Source organism: Columba livia, chromosome 7 (assembly GCF_036013475.1).
Source record: "Columba livia isolate bColLiv1 breed racing homer chromosome 7, bColLiv1.pat.W.v2, whole genome shotgun sequence".
Lineage (NCBI taxonomy): Eukaryota > Metazoa > Chordata > Aves > Columbiformes > Columbidae > Columba > Columba livia.
The window spans coordinates 9407129-9423035 of NC_088608.1; the positions used below are offsets into that span (position 1 = coordinate 9407129).

The following is a 15907-nucleotide window of genomic DNA, read 5'->3' on the forward strand; positions in this document are numbered from 1 at the left end:
ATGTGAGAGCAATTCCACTTTTTCCATAGGTATGTGGCTGATGTGGCTCCTCTGCTTTGTATGAGCTTTGCTGAATTTTTCATTGTCAGATTTATCATTTTCAGAGCAATATTTATGTCTGAAAATAAAATCCAGAATATTCTATATTGTCTTGTTCTGCAGTGCAATGAAACAACTCCGCATTGCTTTCCAAAAGAGATGTTTGTCCCATGACGTTTCGTAGCAATTCCAGTCAAAGTCAGAGCAAGTGACATTCCTCTCTCTCCTTTGTGTGCAAAACTATTTGCTGAAGTATTTATTTTGGCAAGTTCCAATTCAGATATGTTTTTGTACGCCTTTCCCTCATGCTTCTCCTGTTCTTGTGCAACAGGACCCTGCACCCTCTAGGATAACCAGGTGGTTGTAAGGACTGAGTCTTCAGCTGGTGTAAACTGGCAAAGACAATTGGGTCCTTGGAGTTGCACTGATTTACACCAACACTGGTTATTTATTTTCTCACATATTAGCCTTAATACCCTTCTACTAACATAGCTAATATTTCTCATATGATCAGTTTATTTTTTATAAGAATTAAGCTCTTGTAATTTTATAGTACCAAACACAGCAGCAGACCTGGCTATAACTCTGAATTTAATTATAGGCAATTCATTAACTGAATATATATACACATGTCTAGAGAAGGAAAGATCCAGCAATCATCTGCAGTGTCTATCTACTTATGCCACACTTTCCTCTCTAAAACACACACTTCATGTTCACAAAGTTTCTGCTCTCAGGCTTTTGGATGGTCCTGGTCTTTAAGGCACAAAGAGAGGGGGCACTTTGCCTCAGGCTTATGGCTAGCCAAAGGAATTTATCTGACATCATGGAAAGCCATTTTATTTGATTAAAAAACCCTTGGCCAAAGGAATTTATCTGACATCATGGAAAGCCATTTTATTTGATTAAAAAAACCTTTTATCTTTCTCAATTCAAAATTTAGAGTTCAAGTACAGCAAAGCAACTAAACCGCAGATTAGGCATCTCTGTAGGAGTTACTGGGAACAAAAAGATTTTTTTCTGTGTGACAAAAACCAAAGTTGAATGATTTGAAAAATCATTTGTTGCTTATTTAAAACACAATGGGCTTCTGCTGCTGTAAATATCTCTATAACATGTCTGTTATAGACCCATATACTCTCCTCTGAGTTTTTATGTTTGGTGAGACTGTTGTTCACAACATACCTGCACCAGCATGAAGAAACCACAGTTATCACTGAAGATGCCACCAGAGTAAATACAGTAACAAATTCCATCCTATCCAATCATTATTCTGGCAACTGTAATGGCAGCTGCACTGAATCACGGCAGAGCCTGCAGTCTGGAAAGCTCTGGCAAAGTCTTTGCAATGAAATGCTAAGCTTGGAGAAACGCAACGTGCAAATATTTTAAGTAAATTGTATTCATTATCATTGCAATAAGAATGGAAAAAGTTCATTAGCAAAAGAATAATGATTATAATGTTATGATGAATGTATATATGATATAGAAATGAATATAACAGCATTATTCTCCTATAGCCTTCCCACATATATACAATAGTATTTTTTATTGTGATGCCTGTACTACTCGTTAAGACAGGTTGAAGTAAACTGTTTTCGGCCTGCCATTGTCCCCCAGAAGCCCCAGACTGGTGATGAGAACGCGGTTTCTGGCCTAACGCGCTTTTTTACCCCAATCAAGACACTTCAGCCCATGTGAAAGTCCTCACAGAACCAGGTGCTCAGGAGAGCCGGGAACAAGTATTAATATTTCATCTCCTCCGTTTCTCTGACCGAAACGTGTCACAGGGATATTGCACAACATCGCTACACCCAGCCCAGCTGGAAGCTCAAGCGTGGTACAAAAAGCCTAACGACATATGAGGTTTGTTTGTTTGCTTTTTTACTGTGCTGACAAAGCCCCTCCCCACGGAGGGCAGCGTTCTACCGATGGCACAGGCTCCCACCGAAGTCCCTGTGAGTTACCCCATCTACTCTGCACAAACGCCGCTCTTCACCGTTTCAGCGCAACCCCCGGACCCCGCGGCGGGGTCTGCGGGCCGGCTCCCGGGGCAGCACCACCCCGGAGGATCACAGCCGCCGGCCGACAGCCCCGGCCCCGCTCCACTGCCCGCCCGCCCCGTCAGCTGCTCGGCGGGCGCTGCGGAGGCTGCGCGGGGCGGGGACTGGCGCGGAGGGAGAAGATGGCGGCGGCCGAGTGAGTGCCGGGGCTGCGGTGGCGCTCGGGGGCGGGCGGGCTGACGCGGGCGGGCGCTGTGCGAGGTGCGGGGGTCGAGCCGCGCCGGGCGGGCAGCGGCGTCCCCGGCCCCGTCCTCCCCGCGGGCGGCCGAGCCGCTGGCAGCGCCGCCGGCGGAGCCGTGCCCGGGGCAGGGTGGCACCGGGCCCCGCCGCGGCCGGTCTGCTGGGGGCGCGGGGCGGCCGGCCGGGCTGTGTGTGCCGGCGGAGCCGCCTGCCGGGCGCAGCGGGCGAAGAGCGGCGGGAGCCGTTTCCCCCGGCAGCGGTTACGCTTGCCGAGGCTCCCCCGGGCAGGCGGGGCCCCGCCGGCTGCCTGCGCGCTGGGCCCGGAGCAGCGGGGCCTGCGGCCCCTCCGCGGGGCTGCCCCGGGCGGGCGTTGGTTAACGGGCCGGCCTGAGGTGAGCGGCCTGGTGCCCAGGCGGACAGGACTCCTCCGAGCCCCAGGGTCTGGATTAGCCCGGCCAGGAGAGCTGCCTCGCCAGGTGCCCAGAGTGGTGGGATGTCTGGCTTTTCACATTGCCTCGCACAAGACAGATTTTTGGGGGGGGGGCGTCGTTTCACTGTTTTTGCCGTCTTTTGTGCGCTGTTGCTTAAATAAATCTTCTTCTTGGCCCCTGCTACGCTGCGTTGTTCCTAATGTGTCTGTACCATGTCAGAAGTTGTGCTTTGCACACAGCAGAAGGCTCTTGAGCATGAGGAGCACTGGGTAGCGCTTGCGGGACGGATCTTCTAATTAGAAGACAGTTAAGTGACTAAGTGTTTTAAAGGTGTCTACAGTGACAACTTACTTGTTAACTTTTTGCGCAATGCCAGACGTTGTGCAGTTGCCTTGCGAATCGTATGCAGTGCTCTCGCGCGGTGTGTTGCGCAGCTTGGGTTGACACTGTGTGCCGCCGAGGAGAGGACGTGCGGCCGAGGTTTTGTGCCAGAGCCGAGGCTGTAGCTTTCGGTGTGATGTGACAGTTTTGAATATGCATTCCCAAGAACGAAGGCTCAGAAGCAGTGTTGGTGCAACATGTGAACTGCTCCCATCTGAGTGGAAATGTTCAATAAAGTACAAGGTTTAGAAGGAAAGAGGCATCGTATTCTCCGTCTGCAGGCATGCTATCCTCCTGGTCCAGAAGAAGGAGGTGATGGGTGATGTCTTCTTTAGTGATCTTAATTCCCAATTTCATGAAAGGTGATGATAGTAAATCCTTTTGCCTTGCCAGAGCATTGTGAACCCAGGCTGCCCAAGGCGCTGAAGAATCTTTACATAAGTGTTGGTCACCTGGCTCCGTTCCTCCATTGCTCTGATTGTGGCATGCCAGAAGGTTTCAAAGCCACGGAGTGGAGAAAATTTGGAAAATAGGGACAGCATGTGTAGGATGAGAACCCGGGATGGAAACTACTGCATCACACTAATTTGGGACCTTGCATTACTCTTTATAAACATTCACTGATGTGTACCCACCCAAATGCCCTTGCTGTGGTTGGGCTGCTTACCTCACAGTAAAAGTCTATTGCTGGTCCCTTGAATGACTTGCAGCTGCAGTGGTTGTATAAAAGCAGAGATTTCCTTGCATAAGCAAGGTACTTTTACATTTTTATAAGCCTTCACAATTAAATATATTTGTTCAATTACATATTAAATGAATGAAAGTGGGGTAAATGCAGGGTTTATATTCTCAAACTGGTTTATAAGAGAATAAAATTGGACTTCTTGTTAGTGTTTACATCAGTATTGCCATGTGGGACACTTGACGATTCTTAATTAAGTCAGAGGTTATTGGATTTGAAGAATTACAAGATCCAGAATCTTGTCAAAGGGAGATATCAAGAGATGTTATAAAATGGGGAAATGATGGCTGCAGGGAAATTATTAATAGATTTCATCAAACACAGGGATCTGGGGTGATCTTGCTCGGTATTTTGGTTGATGACCTTGGTGCACAAAATAGGATGCAGTGATGATGTTTGCTGATGGTGCAAAGCTGGGAACCATTTGCAGAGCCAGAGGAGTGAGATATCCTACAGGAAAAGCGCAGTGACGTTGAGTGTCACAATAAGTAATACCTACAGGCTGAAATTACTCTTGCAAGGTTTGGGGCTGGTACCAAACAACAAAGGAGTACAGTAATGGGAAAGAAGAGAGACTTGAATGTAGTAATGGATCACAGGATGCGAGGAACCAGTTAACAACAGTGAGAAAAAGGAATTGTGATCCTCCGTGTGCAGCAGAAGAGCTCATTTAAAGAGAGATGCAAAAGTGTGAACTTTCTTGTGCAAGGCTGTGACAGCCAGACTTGAAATCATATGCGTTGGTACATTAACAAAAAGGGAAGTGCCAAGAGCTATTGGGATGGTGAAGTAAGTGGAGAGTCAAGAGTTTAGTTTGTTTTCGTAGGAAAGGTAAAGCGAAGAAGGGACGTAACGGTTTAAAAGCCCCCATTAGGTAGGGTGTTCCTGCACAGTTTGTAGTTGACACCCACAGTCTCCAAGGCCAAGTATTAGAAAGACTTTCCTGTAAATTCTGGGAATTCCTGTGATCACCTGGTGAGCAAAGCCCCCAGGGACAGGGGAGACTCTCAGCTGAACTTGTGATGTATTTATGACTCTGTGCTTTCTTTCCTGGAGGCTAAAAGTCTTCTACAAGCTCCACTGGCATGCAATCTGGAGGAGAGGAAAGAAAATCAGGAGCACCTCCTTTTTGCTTGAGGGAAGCGTGTTGCGGTGCCAGTGCCAGTCTTGATGCAGACATCTCAGTGCTCAGTGTGAGTCAGGAAGCTGCTGAAGAAGCCAGACACTGCAGTTGCCCTCTTCCCCCTACCCGAGACATGATCGTGGCTACAAATAAGGCGGAGAATCGGCTATGTAGAAGAGATCCCGTATTCTTAGGACTCTGCTGCCTCCCTGAACTGCCAGCAGGAACTTACTTGTGATCAGAACTTTATTTTTTCCTTTTGTTTTGCCTCTTGGAACTTTTCCTGAGTGACAGAGTATGCCATGGCTTGGCATTGCATCTTCTGTGCACTTACCTGTAGTATCGTAGCCAGCCCAGGTGTATATAAGTTCCCTTTCGGCTTTTGCTGAGCAGAAGTGAATGCTGTGTTCTCTGCACTGCTGCTGCATCTTCAGAGCTTCCTCGGGATCTGCTGGAGCTGGGGAGGATGGGGGACGGATGCGCTGGTTTGGATCCCCCTGCGCCTGCGTGGCCATAAGTAAGAGTTAAGAAAATCCAGCACCAGTTGGCAGCTTCAAATTTAAAAACAATGTCAGGGCTTTTTTTCTAAAGTTCCAGGTGGCTAAGCTGTCGATCAAAACCGTTGTTATACATGAGTGTGGCACTGAATCCGTGTATAACAAGACTCTTGATGGACAGTTTTTTTCAAGTAGAGTGATTGGGATGGGAACACTGCCATTCCTGTAGTGCCGACAGTTACTCATGTAAGATGCTACCTGGTGTACGGGGCAGGGGAGCTCTGTTTTGCCTTCTATCTCAGGTTCTTCTGTGCCTGAAACCCCTACAGTTTATAGTAACGTATCGGCAGTTTCCACAAAAAATGTGTCACTTCAGTAAACGTTTCTGTGTATTGAGATTACTTCTCTGTTTTGCTGAGTTGTTTGCTCTTATTTGGGGTTACAAAAATGGGATTGCTGAAGTTCTGTCTCCATCCTGAAAAATATTTCTCAGATTTCACTTTCCAGTTGAGAAATGTTTTCTGGTGTCTCTTGAAGAAGAGAGATTTGTGGACTGTGGTGGCTGACTTGAAACTAAGGGCTGTGTTTACTTGCTTCTGAATTACATAATCTCCAGTTGTTGCTTAGAGAACAAGAGAAAAACTATTTATTACTAGTGCAAAGCAAGCCTTTCCATCTGATACCGGTTTCATTTCTTCACCTCTGTGGTTTCACATTCCTAGCTGTCCCATCCCACGTGTCCTCCGCCTCTGTATCCTAGTAGATAAAGCTATTTGTAAAACCTGTTTTCTTTGTAAGTTTTTTTCAGCTGTGGTTGGTTCTGCTCTCAAATGACTAATTGCCTCCTCAGAAAATTCAGAAAGACATAATAGCCATATTTTTTTAACCCAATCTCCAATTTATTTAAGAGAAATATATTGAATGTTTCTTACAGCTGCATTTTTCACCCTTTTTCATTGTTTTCCAGGTTTTGGGTATCTCCTAATTGAGGAGAGTCAAAATACTGGTTGCAAGTGAATCCTCCTCAGTCAGCCAGTTGGATGTCTCTGAGAACATAAGAAGTCATGGCAGAAAATGGTGCAACGCCAACCTTACCAAAAAAGTGTGGCCCATACATTTCATCTGTAACCAGTCATGGCATGAATTTGGTAATTCGTGGTATAGTGCTGTTTTTTATTGGCGTATTTCTTGCATTAGTATTAAACTTGCTTCAGATCCAGAGAAACGTTACTCTCTTCCCCCCTGATGTGATCACAAGCATCTTCTCCTCAGCTTGGTGGGTACCACCTTGCTGTGGCACAGCATCAGGTAAGTTCAGTCGTGTATGTGTGCCTGGTGTGGTGTACATAGGTGAAAGACTGGATAGGTAGTTATGTAATTACAAAAAACTATATGGAAGGTGTAGAAGATAAAAATTTCCAGTATCACTGCCCCTTTCTGAGATACCATTATCCCGATCTCCCCATGTATACACAAATTAATGTGCATGTGTCCAGAAACTTGTTCTGCTAACTTGTTATAGTGTAGTATTGTTAGCAGAATGTAACCTTTGTTTTTTTTTTTGCTGGGTTAGAGTACAGGTTTGACAGACTTTAGAAGGCGGTTCCACTTGGAACCTGGAGGCTAGATTACAGGAGCGTGTGCTACAGGCAGCTCTTGAAAATACCCTGCAAGTGGCAGATGGTGTAGGACGCAGTACTTGTTTTGAGCACATCTAACCACGCTGAGTAATGATTCCTTTTGTGGTTCAGTTCAAGCTTTCACTTTAGCTCCATAAAACTGGGAGATGTGACTGTGTCTCAGGGACTTGAGGCCAAGAACACAGTTTGCAGTTGTAGAAGTGCATTGCAGAATGGTGCACCTCAGTTAGATTCGTGTTTTGAGTCAGATGATGTGAATGTGCCCTATTTCTCCTGTGACCACATAGGGAGATGAGCCTTTGGTGTGTGATTTGGAAGTTAGTTTAGGTGAGATGTCTGCTGTAGGTAGTAAGAAATATCCCTTTTTCCTCTTTTTTATCTTTGAGTATCCAGGCCTATTTTGTTTTACAAGTCTGATGGGATTTGCCAGTCTACTTAGCCCTGAAGGGATTGATCCATGGTTCAGTTTTGCACTTTACTGAGGGAATATTCTTTGCAGCCAGTACCAGAAGATTCTGCCTTTACTGTAAGGCAGTATCTTCACAGAGATCAGTATTAGTAAGATTGAGAAGTTCACGTTTTTGGGTATTGACGTTAGTTATTAAACTACCTTTTGAGTTGGCATCACTATTTTGCTAATTATAATATTTAAATCTATTTTTTTCTAGTAACCTAATTGCTTTTCTTTTTGTACTTTGTCAAAATGCTACAGATGTCATAAAGGACCTTGTTCTGAAAGGGAACTCTACAAATATTTCTCTGAATCTGTCAGTTTTGTTCTCCTGTGGACATGTATTGGCATGTTATGGTGGCAGTTACATACCTGCTTTATCTGCTAGTTGTCTTAGTTCTCTTTCTTTTGTCTTGCTGAGATCGTGAATTAGTTTATGGTTTGTATACTGCATTTTTCTTTTATACTTTATACTTTTATTTTTATACTTTAAACTGCTTGTCTTGACAAACATGTCTGGTAAAGGTTTGGTCTCTTATCTATGGAGTAGCGGCAGCTAAAATGACAGAATCGCAACTTACAGCAGGTACACATGAGGTTTGCAAGGTTCACTGTGAAGTTTGTGCTGTGAACTGTTTGCGTCAGGCTGCACTTTACACAACCAGGGTGGTCTGAGAACTGGGTATGGCTTGTGAAGTGTAGTCAGCTGCCTCCTTTGTATTTGCACTACTTGGTCTTGAGCCACCTGATTTGAAGATATTACTGCCTTAATTTGACTTTTCCCAGCAGGAGTGACCACTGTTGAGGTGTTTGAATTCTTTCTTTTCCATTATCAGTCATTTTCATTTTCTTTCCTTACCCTCTCTGCTAGCATGCATACAGGGAACCTCTGTCGTAAATGCTGCTCATTCACCCATTTTCTTACCATTCATATTTGCACAGCCTTCCTGGAATTGATGCAGACATTTCTCTGCAGTATGGCTTATTATTCTGAACAGAATAAAGGTGTTTTGCATATTTATAATCAGTGGTGATCGAGGCTGCTTTCAGAGGAGCCCTTTCATCCGTCACTGTTTTTAGCCATCAGTTTGGCCCAATGCCTTTGGCAAGAAGTTTGCTTAGGGAGTTTTTTTTCCTCTCCAGCTTTACTGGTGATTTATTTTCATGAATGCGGGAGATGTTTCCTCTCTGGCAGAATAAAGAGCATTTGCCATGACAAACCTCCAGCAGCATGCCAGGCTGAGGGCACTGTGGTCCGTACCATTGACTTGGGCTCTGCCCCCCTCCTGCAGCACCAGTTTAACATTAAGCAACAGTGTTATTCCTCAGCTGTGTTGGTAACAGTCTTTTTAGCTGCAGTTGCAGTAGAGAACACGTGAAGAAATGCTCAGAGAGAATAGCAGTTCCCTGGGGTTGGAAGTCCTGTTTGCTTTCTGTATTCGACAGCTTTTCTAGGCTCTTGGCTTTCCTTCTTCTGTGTGAGCCTTTATAGTGGCACTGAAGAAGAGAAAAACAGTATCCAAACAAAAACTGCTTGTAACAACAACAGAAGAAGGCACAACATATTGATGTTATAAATGACATTCTGCTCTTACTGTGGTGTGTTTGTTTTGCACTTATTTAAACAAGTATGTTTGATATGTGGGGTTTTCAGAAGCCCCAGCCTGGAAGGCATTACTGCTCTTTTTGAACTGCAATGTGAGACTGCAGATCTCGATAGGGTGCAGAGCCCTTTCATCCTCCGCCCCTCATTCAAATTGTCTCTGTTTTGCCACTTCTGCCAAGTCACTGCTGCAGTGGTTGAAGATGCTGCTGAAGTTTTTCAAGGCTTTTTAAAATAATGAAATAGTTTTAAATTCCTCTTCTTTTACAATGTATATTTTGTATTGTTTATCCTTTGGTAGTCACAGTAATTGTCGAAGTCTAGATAGTCTTTCTTATAGTTAAATATTACCAGTGCTTTAACTTATAGGCCTTTTTTCTTTCCTGTCCCCACAGCTGTGATTGGGTTATTATACCCATGCATGGACAGACATCTGGGAGAGCCACATAAATTTAAGAGAGAATGGTCCAGTGTGATGCGATGTGTAGCAGTCTTTGTGGGAATAAATCATGCCAGCGCTGTATCCTATATTCTAATGAAATGGGCGATAACAAATGGGTTTCCACTAAAACAAAGCTCACATAGTCAGTCATGGTGAATTGTTGTTAAAGATGTAACGTGCTGCATTTTTGCAAGGGAAATGCAGAGTATGTGTTAGTGTTAAACTGTTGCAGCAGTACTGGAGGTGCTGTCTCACGTCTTTTCATTCTAAAAAATGTTTTCATTAGAAATGTCGCAATATTGAGCTTTGTCTTACCTAGAGCCTTTATTTTCTTTGAGTAATTAAAGTAGGTGTGGGGAAATGCTTACATGGTAGGTGTTACAGAAAAGTGCTTTAAGACGTCCCAGGGGTTGACGTCCTTTTAACACCATAATAAGAGGCTGAAGTGCAGTCTTGAGGTCATCAGTTAAGCACGTGTACTTTGCAAAGAATGGAGAAAACCCAGGACCTGGTAATACCCAGGACTACACAAAACATTTTTCAAGGCAAGTAAGCGTTGTTGCCCCAGTGAATAGTTATCATTCCTGTGGTCATTCAGTAAGAGCAATTAGAAGTCAGTCTGCATGTTGCGGTAGATTATCCTCCTCCTAATTGCATAGCTAATCATACACATCCTTGCACAAGCATGCTCGAAACCGGCGTCCCTTCCCTCTGAAGCAGCTGGGACATGCTGAGTGTCAGGGTGTTTTTCACATGGACTGACACACCTTACTGGCAGAGCTGGGAGTCTTAATGGTTTTGTGTAGTCGAGTCTTGTGCCTCCTCTGTCAGGTAAAACCAGGATCTGGTTGTGAAAACTGGGTTCTTGTAAACTAATTAGAAATAAAGTTGATCATCTCTGCAGCTCTCATCTCCTTCAGTGTCAGCTCCAACATGGTTTGCAGAAACCATGCTAATTCTGATTGTGTACTACTGAATCTCCGTATTTCCAGGAAAAGAGAACAAGTTAAGTGAAAGATGGGAGAGCTGGCTGGATTCTCCCTGAGGTGGCTTGGTCATCCAGTGGGAGTTGTTGTTGGATTTTGTTTGCACCAGCCATCCTGTCCCCTGTGGTTGGATGAGCAGGAGCTGCCAAGGTTCAGGGTCATTCCCCGTCCCTCACAAATCTTGTCTCCTCCTTGGCAAAGCTGCATTAGTCTGGTCCTGTGGTCCTCACCAACCTGCACTGTACCTGCTGTGTAAGCACGTGCAACTTCACCGCTTTTAAGAAGTACAAGAGGATTGTCAGCTTCTCTCTGCATGGATCAGATTATTTACAGCAAACCTTGCAGTTTTCTAACAGCTGTTACACGTTCCAGGACAACATTAATGTACTGTCTGTATTTCCTTCTTGACAGCTCTCCAGACTGCTTTCTTTCCAGCTTATTACACGACACTAAAAATCTGAAGAAGTATCATAATTGTATAGTTTCCCAACATATTGGCAACACTTACAAGGCTTATTTCCTTGTCTCTGATAACTGTGTGAGAGCTGATACAACTAGTGCTGTATTTTTTCATGGTATTTTTTTATGTTGTGCCAAAATATGATAAACAGGATGCAGAAAACTGCTTTGCACTTGTATATGATATTTCCAAGCTTATCCTTAACAATCAACACAGAAAGTGGATTTTGCCAACAATATCCAGTTGTCTCTCACATTAGCAGCTCTTTCAATTGGCCTGTGGTGGACCTTCGATAGATCACGAAGTGGCTTTGGTCTTGGAGTAGGAATTGCTTTCCTGGCCACATTGGTGTCGCAGCTACTGGTCTACAATGGAGTTTATCAGTAAGTATTTACTCCTTTAATGTTAAATTATAGTCCCCTGAAGCTGTAACATAAAATCAGAATAACTGAAAGTGTAGAATTTGACATGATTTCTAAAGTTGCCAGCACCTAATTTTACGGGAAAAATAAATTGGACTGATCATGAAAGCTTTTATGTGTTTGTAAGCGAGACTTTTAGTTAGAAGTTGCATATTTCAATAAAATTGCTACCTTACCAAGAGCATAGTGTGGGTTTTTTTTAGTTGAACAGGTCAGGTTATAACCAATAACAAGCTTCCTTTGTTATTTGCCACAAGTAGTTAAATTTCTATAATACATGCCTTTTTGAGTTGAAATGTCCTAATATTTAAATTTGTGGATTCGCATCATGTGATTGGAGGACTCTGTGTTGTGTAATATTGATCTCAAAACTGTGTGTTCTTTTCCAGATACACATCTCCAGATTTCCTATATGTTCGTTCCTGGTTACCATGTATATTTTTTGCTGGTGGAATAACTATGGGCAATATTGGCAGGCAGCTGGCAATGGTGAGTTTCATATCAGCTATTTGACTTGTGTGTGTGGAATAAGCTAGATATCATTAGTCATTGTTTTTTGAGGCCTTAGTGCTGTTATTCGGAAGCACAGCCCATGACTTTGTACACTCTCAGTTTCATTCTTCTAGTCCTTTCAGGACCTGCAGCTAAATTAGAGCTCCCATGTTTGGGGAGAAGTCAGGCCATCCCCTAAGTCTAAATTGCTCTTTCTGCTGCTCAAGGAGACATAAATTGCAACCAGCAGTGTGTACACAGAACTTAAAGAGACCAAACTTATCTTGGCGAAGTGTAAGCTAGGCTATTTTATCAACCATTTTATAGAAAAATCCCCCTCGTCTCAGTCTTTTAGTTTTGTAAATATTATTAATTTTGTCAACTTGTGTTTTTCAGTATGAATGCAAAGTCATTGCAGAGAAGTCTCATGAAGACTGAGGAGAAACAATATGCACCTTTTAAACAGGAAGATATCTGACAGATGACTGTTGGAGGAGCATAAGGAACACTTGACTGTGGAATTGCCAAAATGCAATTTTTTCCCTTGAGTGGTATACTTTACTGCAATCTGTGATTGCTGCTTCTATAGAAACCTTGATGTCTGATTTTGATTACTGTGAAGTTAACTAGTATGCAATACATTTGACAATATTGGTTCAATTATAGGATTCCTTTTTTCCAAATCTAAACTGAGTTTACCATAAATTCTTGTCTGTCCATAATGTTGCAGTGCCAAACTGAACTTTTGCACTACGTTTCTGTAGCTGAAACTTCTGCTTCACTTTATCGTGAAAGTTTTGAGGAATTTGTTGTTTATAGCTCAGTGAAAGTTGGGTTTCAGATTTGGGAATGAAGATCTTATTTTTCTGTGATGATGACCCGTAATATCTTTATGAAATTCATGGATTACAGGTGAGCGTTGATGCAATAAGTAACTGATTTCTGTCTGTTAACACACTGTATAATTCTTCTCACATCACAGGTGAAGAAACTTAATATGGATCGTACGGGTTATTGCTGTATCATTTAGTTTGTCTGTGGTACATGCCCACTATCACAGAATTCAGAAATAGAAACCAAGGCTGGAAATTATTTGCTATTCTTTCCCCTGGTACAACCAGTATACATGTTTGTGTATGAATTTATGTGGACCATCATCAAATGTGGACAGATTCTGAAAATACTTGTGTTGAGTAGTGTGATACAATTTGGGTCATTCTTGTGCAATCTCTTAAGCTGATTTGTGTTAATCCCCTATTAAAAAAGAAAAAAATCGTAGCGAGATTTTATTGCAAAACTTAATTTTGCTGAACTAGATCAGCCTCTACCAAATGGTGTCATAAAACTCTCCATTACCAATGTTACTCTTGATAGTTCTTGTCTGCTACCTGCTCTGTTCGCAGGGATTGGCAGGAGGAGGCAAGGCTGTATTTTAGGTACTGATGTAGCCCTTAGTGCTGTGACTATGTTCCAGGCAACCAGAAACATATTTGTTTTAATAGCAAATTTCTGAGGTGCAGAAATACTGTTACCCCTATTTTACAGGTGCCTGTGCACAGCAGGTCTGATAGGACAGAGCTGAAATAGGCTGTGTGCTAATCGGGTCCCTTCTTTGAAAGGAGGGTTTTACAGTGACCCATATTTGGGGGCACACGAGGAATTTCCTCTTGGCTTTGCAGCTCCCTTTTGAGACCATGAGATAAAAGAACTTGTACAGGAAGGCAGAAAGCAGACTTTGAGAGGACACTGCCAACCTGTGCCCTCAGTGACTTTGGCATGGGATGTCTCCACTTTGTTTTTCCCCCTATGTCTGTGTTGATGTTGTTTTAATGTATTCATTTTTCTTTTTTGTCTTGAAGTACTATTTTTTAAATCTTCCATGAAAGGTTTATAAGACGTGTTACAGTCACCTAGGGAGGCTGGAGTTGGTCCAAAGAACAAATAGATGTTTAAACAGGTTTTTATTAATAAATGTGTGTATGCATTGTACATGCAGCTTGAAATAGGCAACTCTTTCAGTCTTGTGTGCTTATCTCTAAGTCTGAAAAGTATGCAATGGAGTGCTTCCAAAAGTGTTGTAACAAAAGAGATAGTCACAAAAGGAGAACTTCTTGAATGGGCAAGTTTAAAAATAATAAATAAGCAAATGGTGTATAAAGAGCTCGGTTCTGCAGTTCCACAAAGTTTCATCAGCTTATCCTGGTTCCATGACAATTCAGCACCTGAAGCACACTGTCACTGGGCGATGGTTCAGGAGAGCGCCAACAGTTGCACTTTGCCTTAACCAGAGGCGTAGAACACGTTTGAGTAGATCCCTGACTAGACATTTTCTTTTAGTCAATCCATATGACAATAAGAAGCATTTTATTGATAAAACCAAGAAGCTGTTAAGGCATGAACTAAGGGTGAGTTTCTTTAGGCAGGCTCTGGCATTTCACTGGGGAAGCTGTGCAATATTTGGCCTCGTCCACCTTCTTTACTTAAACAAATTACTTCAGCCTGGTAGGCACTGTGGTTGGTTTCTCTTGAATTATAGTGGCGTGAACGGCATAAAAATTCAGATGTTTCTTATCCTAACTGTAGGGAACAACGTGATACCTCAGTAGCCAGTGTGCTGACTTGGGAAACCATTTACTTTCATCATGACCAGTAAGTGTCTGCAACTGGAGATGAGTAATTTTTATTATTCACGTGGTGGTAGAGCTGCTTTTACTTGCCAGCCTAAATATTTACACAAAAGAAGCTTTGTGTATGTTAAAATGTGCAGTATGTCAGAACTGGTTATTGTACATCTGTGGCACCCACTTTGCAACACTTTGCACTCAGATTCATTTAAACCTGATTAGACTGCGCTGTTCGCTACCTTTGTTTTAAATTTCATTTTGGAAATTTTGAGCGTGTTGTGCAAAGGCACCAATCATCCAAAATCTATTTGGGTGGAGTCCTTTATTATATGCGTTTTATTATTTTTATTCTTATGTGACTAAAGTTGATACAAGATTCGCGTCTTGGATGTCACGTTATTTTTCAAACTGTATTGTAATTTTATGGCTGGTGTGTTCAAACCTTGAAAAACATTCATGATGAGAATGCTGACACGGCCTTAACTGTAGTGGTGTGAATATGCTGCTACTGTATAGTGTGTAATTATAACATTAGACTGTCTTAAAGATGTTGTTCAATAGAGAATGAATAAGGTATATTTTCGATACAACTTTATAAGCACGATAACCTCTTCACTAATTAAGCATTGTAAGGTCTATGCTGTTTAAACTGGCAAATTGCTGTTAAAAGCAAAATGTGCATTAAACACAATTACAACCTTGTTTGATAGGCTTCTTCTTTCTTTAAGAAATTATACTGATTTTTAAAATACCCCGAGTTGCCTTCTATCAGCAATCTCCTAATAATTTTCACCATTGAGGTGGCTTATTGGTTGCACAAAACCGCCATCTAGAAATACTAAGAAATAAGCAGGCAAGATCAAATCAGTGGCGATTCTATCACAATTAGCATGCTGAGCAGCCTTTGGAAATTTGCCCTTTTGAATCTGCAGTGGGAATATTTGAGCTGGGGAAAAATAAGCCAGATAATTTCAGTTTCAATACAGAAAATAGAGATATAGATATAAATAGGCCCTATGAATATGGAAATAACATGAATGGCAGGGAATCCCATAATAAATGATATTTGTATTTATTAATGTTCCGGTCTGGATGTGAACTGAATGTTATTCTGGGATTCACAGACTCTCCCCTTGCCCGTCACTGTCTCAAAAAGGATGTAACAAATGGAGGTTTAGAAATGTGCGGTGAAAAGGCCTCCGGGCAGAGGTGCAGGAAGGCTGCGAGCAGTCGGGCAGTGTTTGTGATGCAGTGCCCACAGCGGGACAGAAACACAAGTCAAAGCTGGAAAGAGTGCAGGGGGTGAATGGAAAAGATCCGTGTTTGTGTTG

The 15907-nt window shown here is 42.7% G+C and overlaps 1 protein-coding gene across 3 annotated transcripts; it reads left to right on the forward strand.

Annotated features, from left to right (window-relative positions):
- The first annotated feature begins 1981 nt into the window (after positions 1–1981).
- Positions 1982–15278, forward strand: INSIG2 (insulin induced gene 2). 3 transcript variants are annotated; one of them, XM_065070397.1, is made up of 6 exons: positions 1982–2238; positions 6424–6764; positions 9546–9670; positions 11255–11421; positions 11850–11949; positions 12349–15278. In XM_065070397.1, the coding sequence occupies exons 2-6, from the start codon at positions 6521–6523 to the stop codon at positions 12388–12390; spliced, it is 678 nt and encodes a 225-aa protein (XP_064926469.1). In that variant the 5' UTR covers positions 1982–2238; positions 6424–6520; the 3' UTR covers positions 12391–15278. The 3 variants fall into 3 exon arrangements, with proteins under 3 accessions (XP_064926469.1, XP_064926470.1, XP_064926471.1); XM_065070398.1 differs by lacking the exon at positions 1982–2238 and adding an exon at positions 2362–2371; XM_065070399.1 differs by lacking the exon at positions 1982–2238 and adding an exon at positions 3585–5476.
- The last annotated feature ends 629 nt before the right edge of the window (positions 15279–15907 follow it).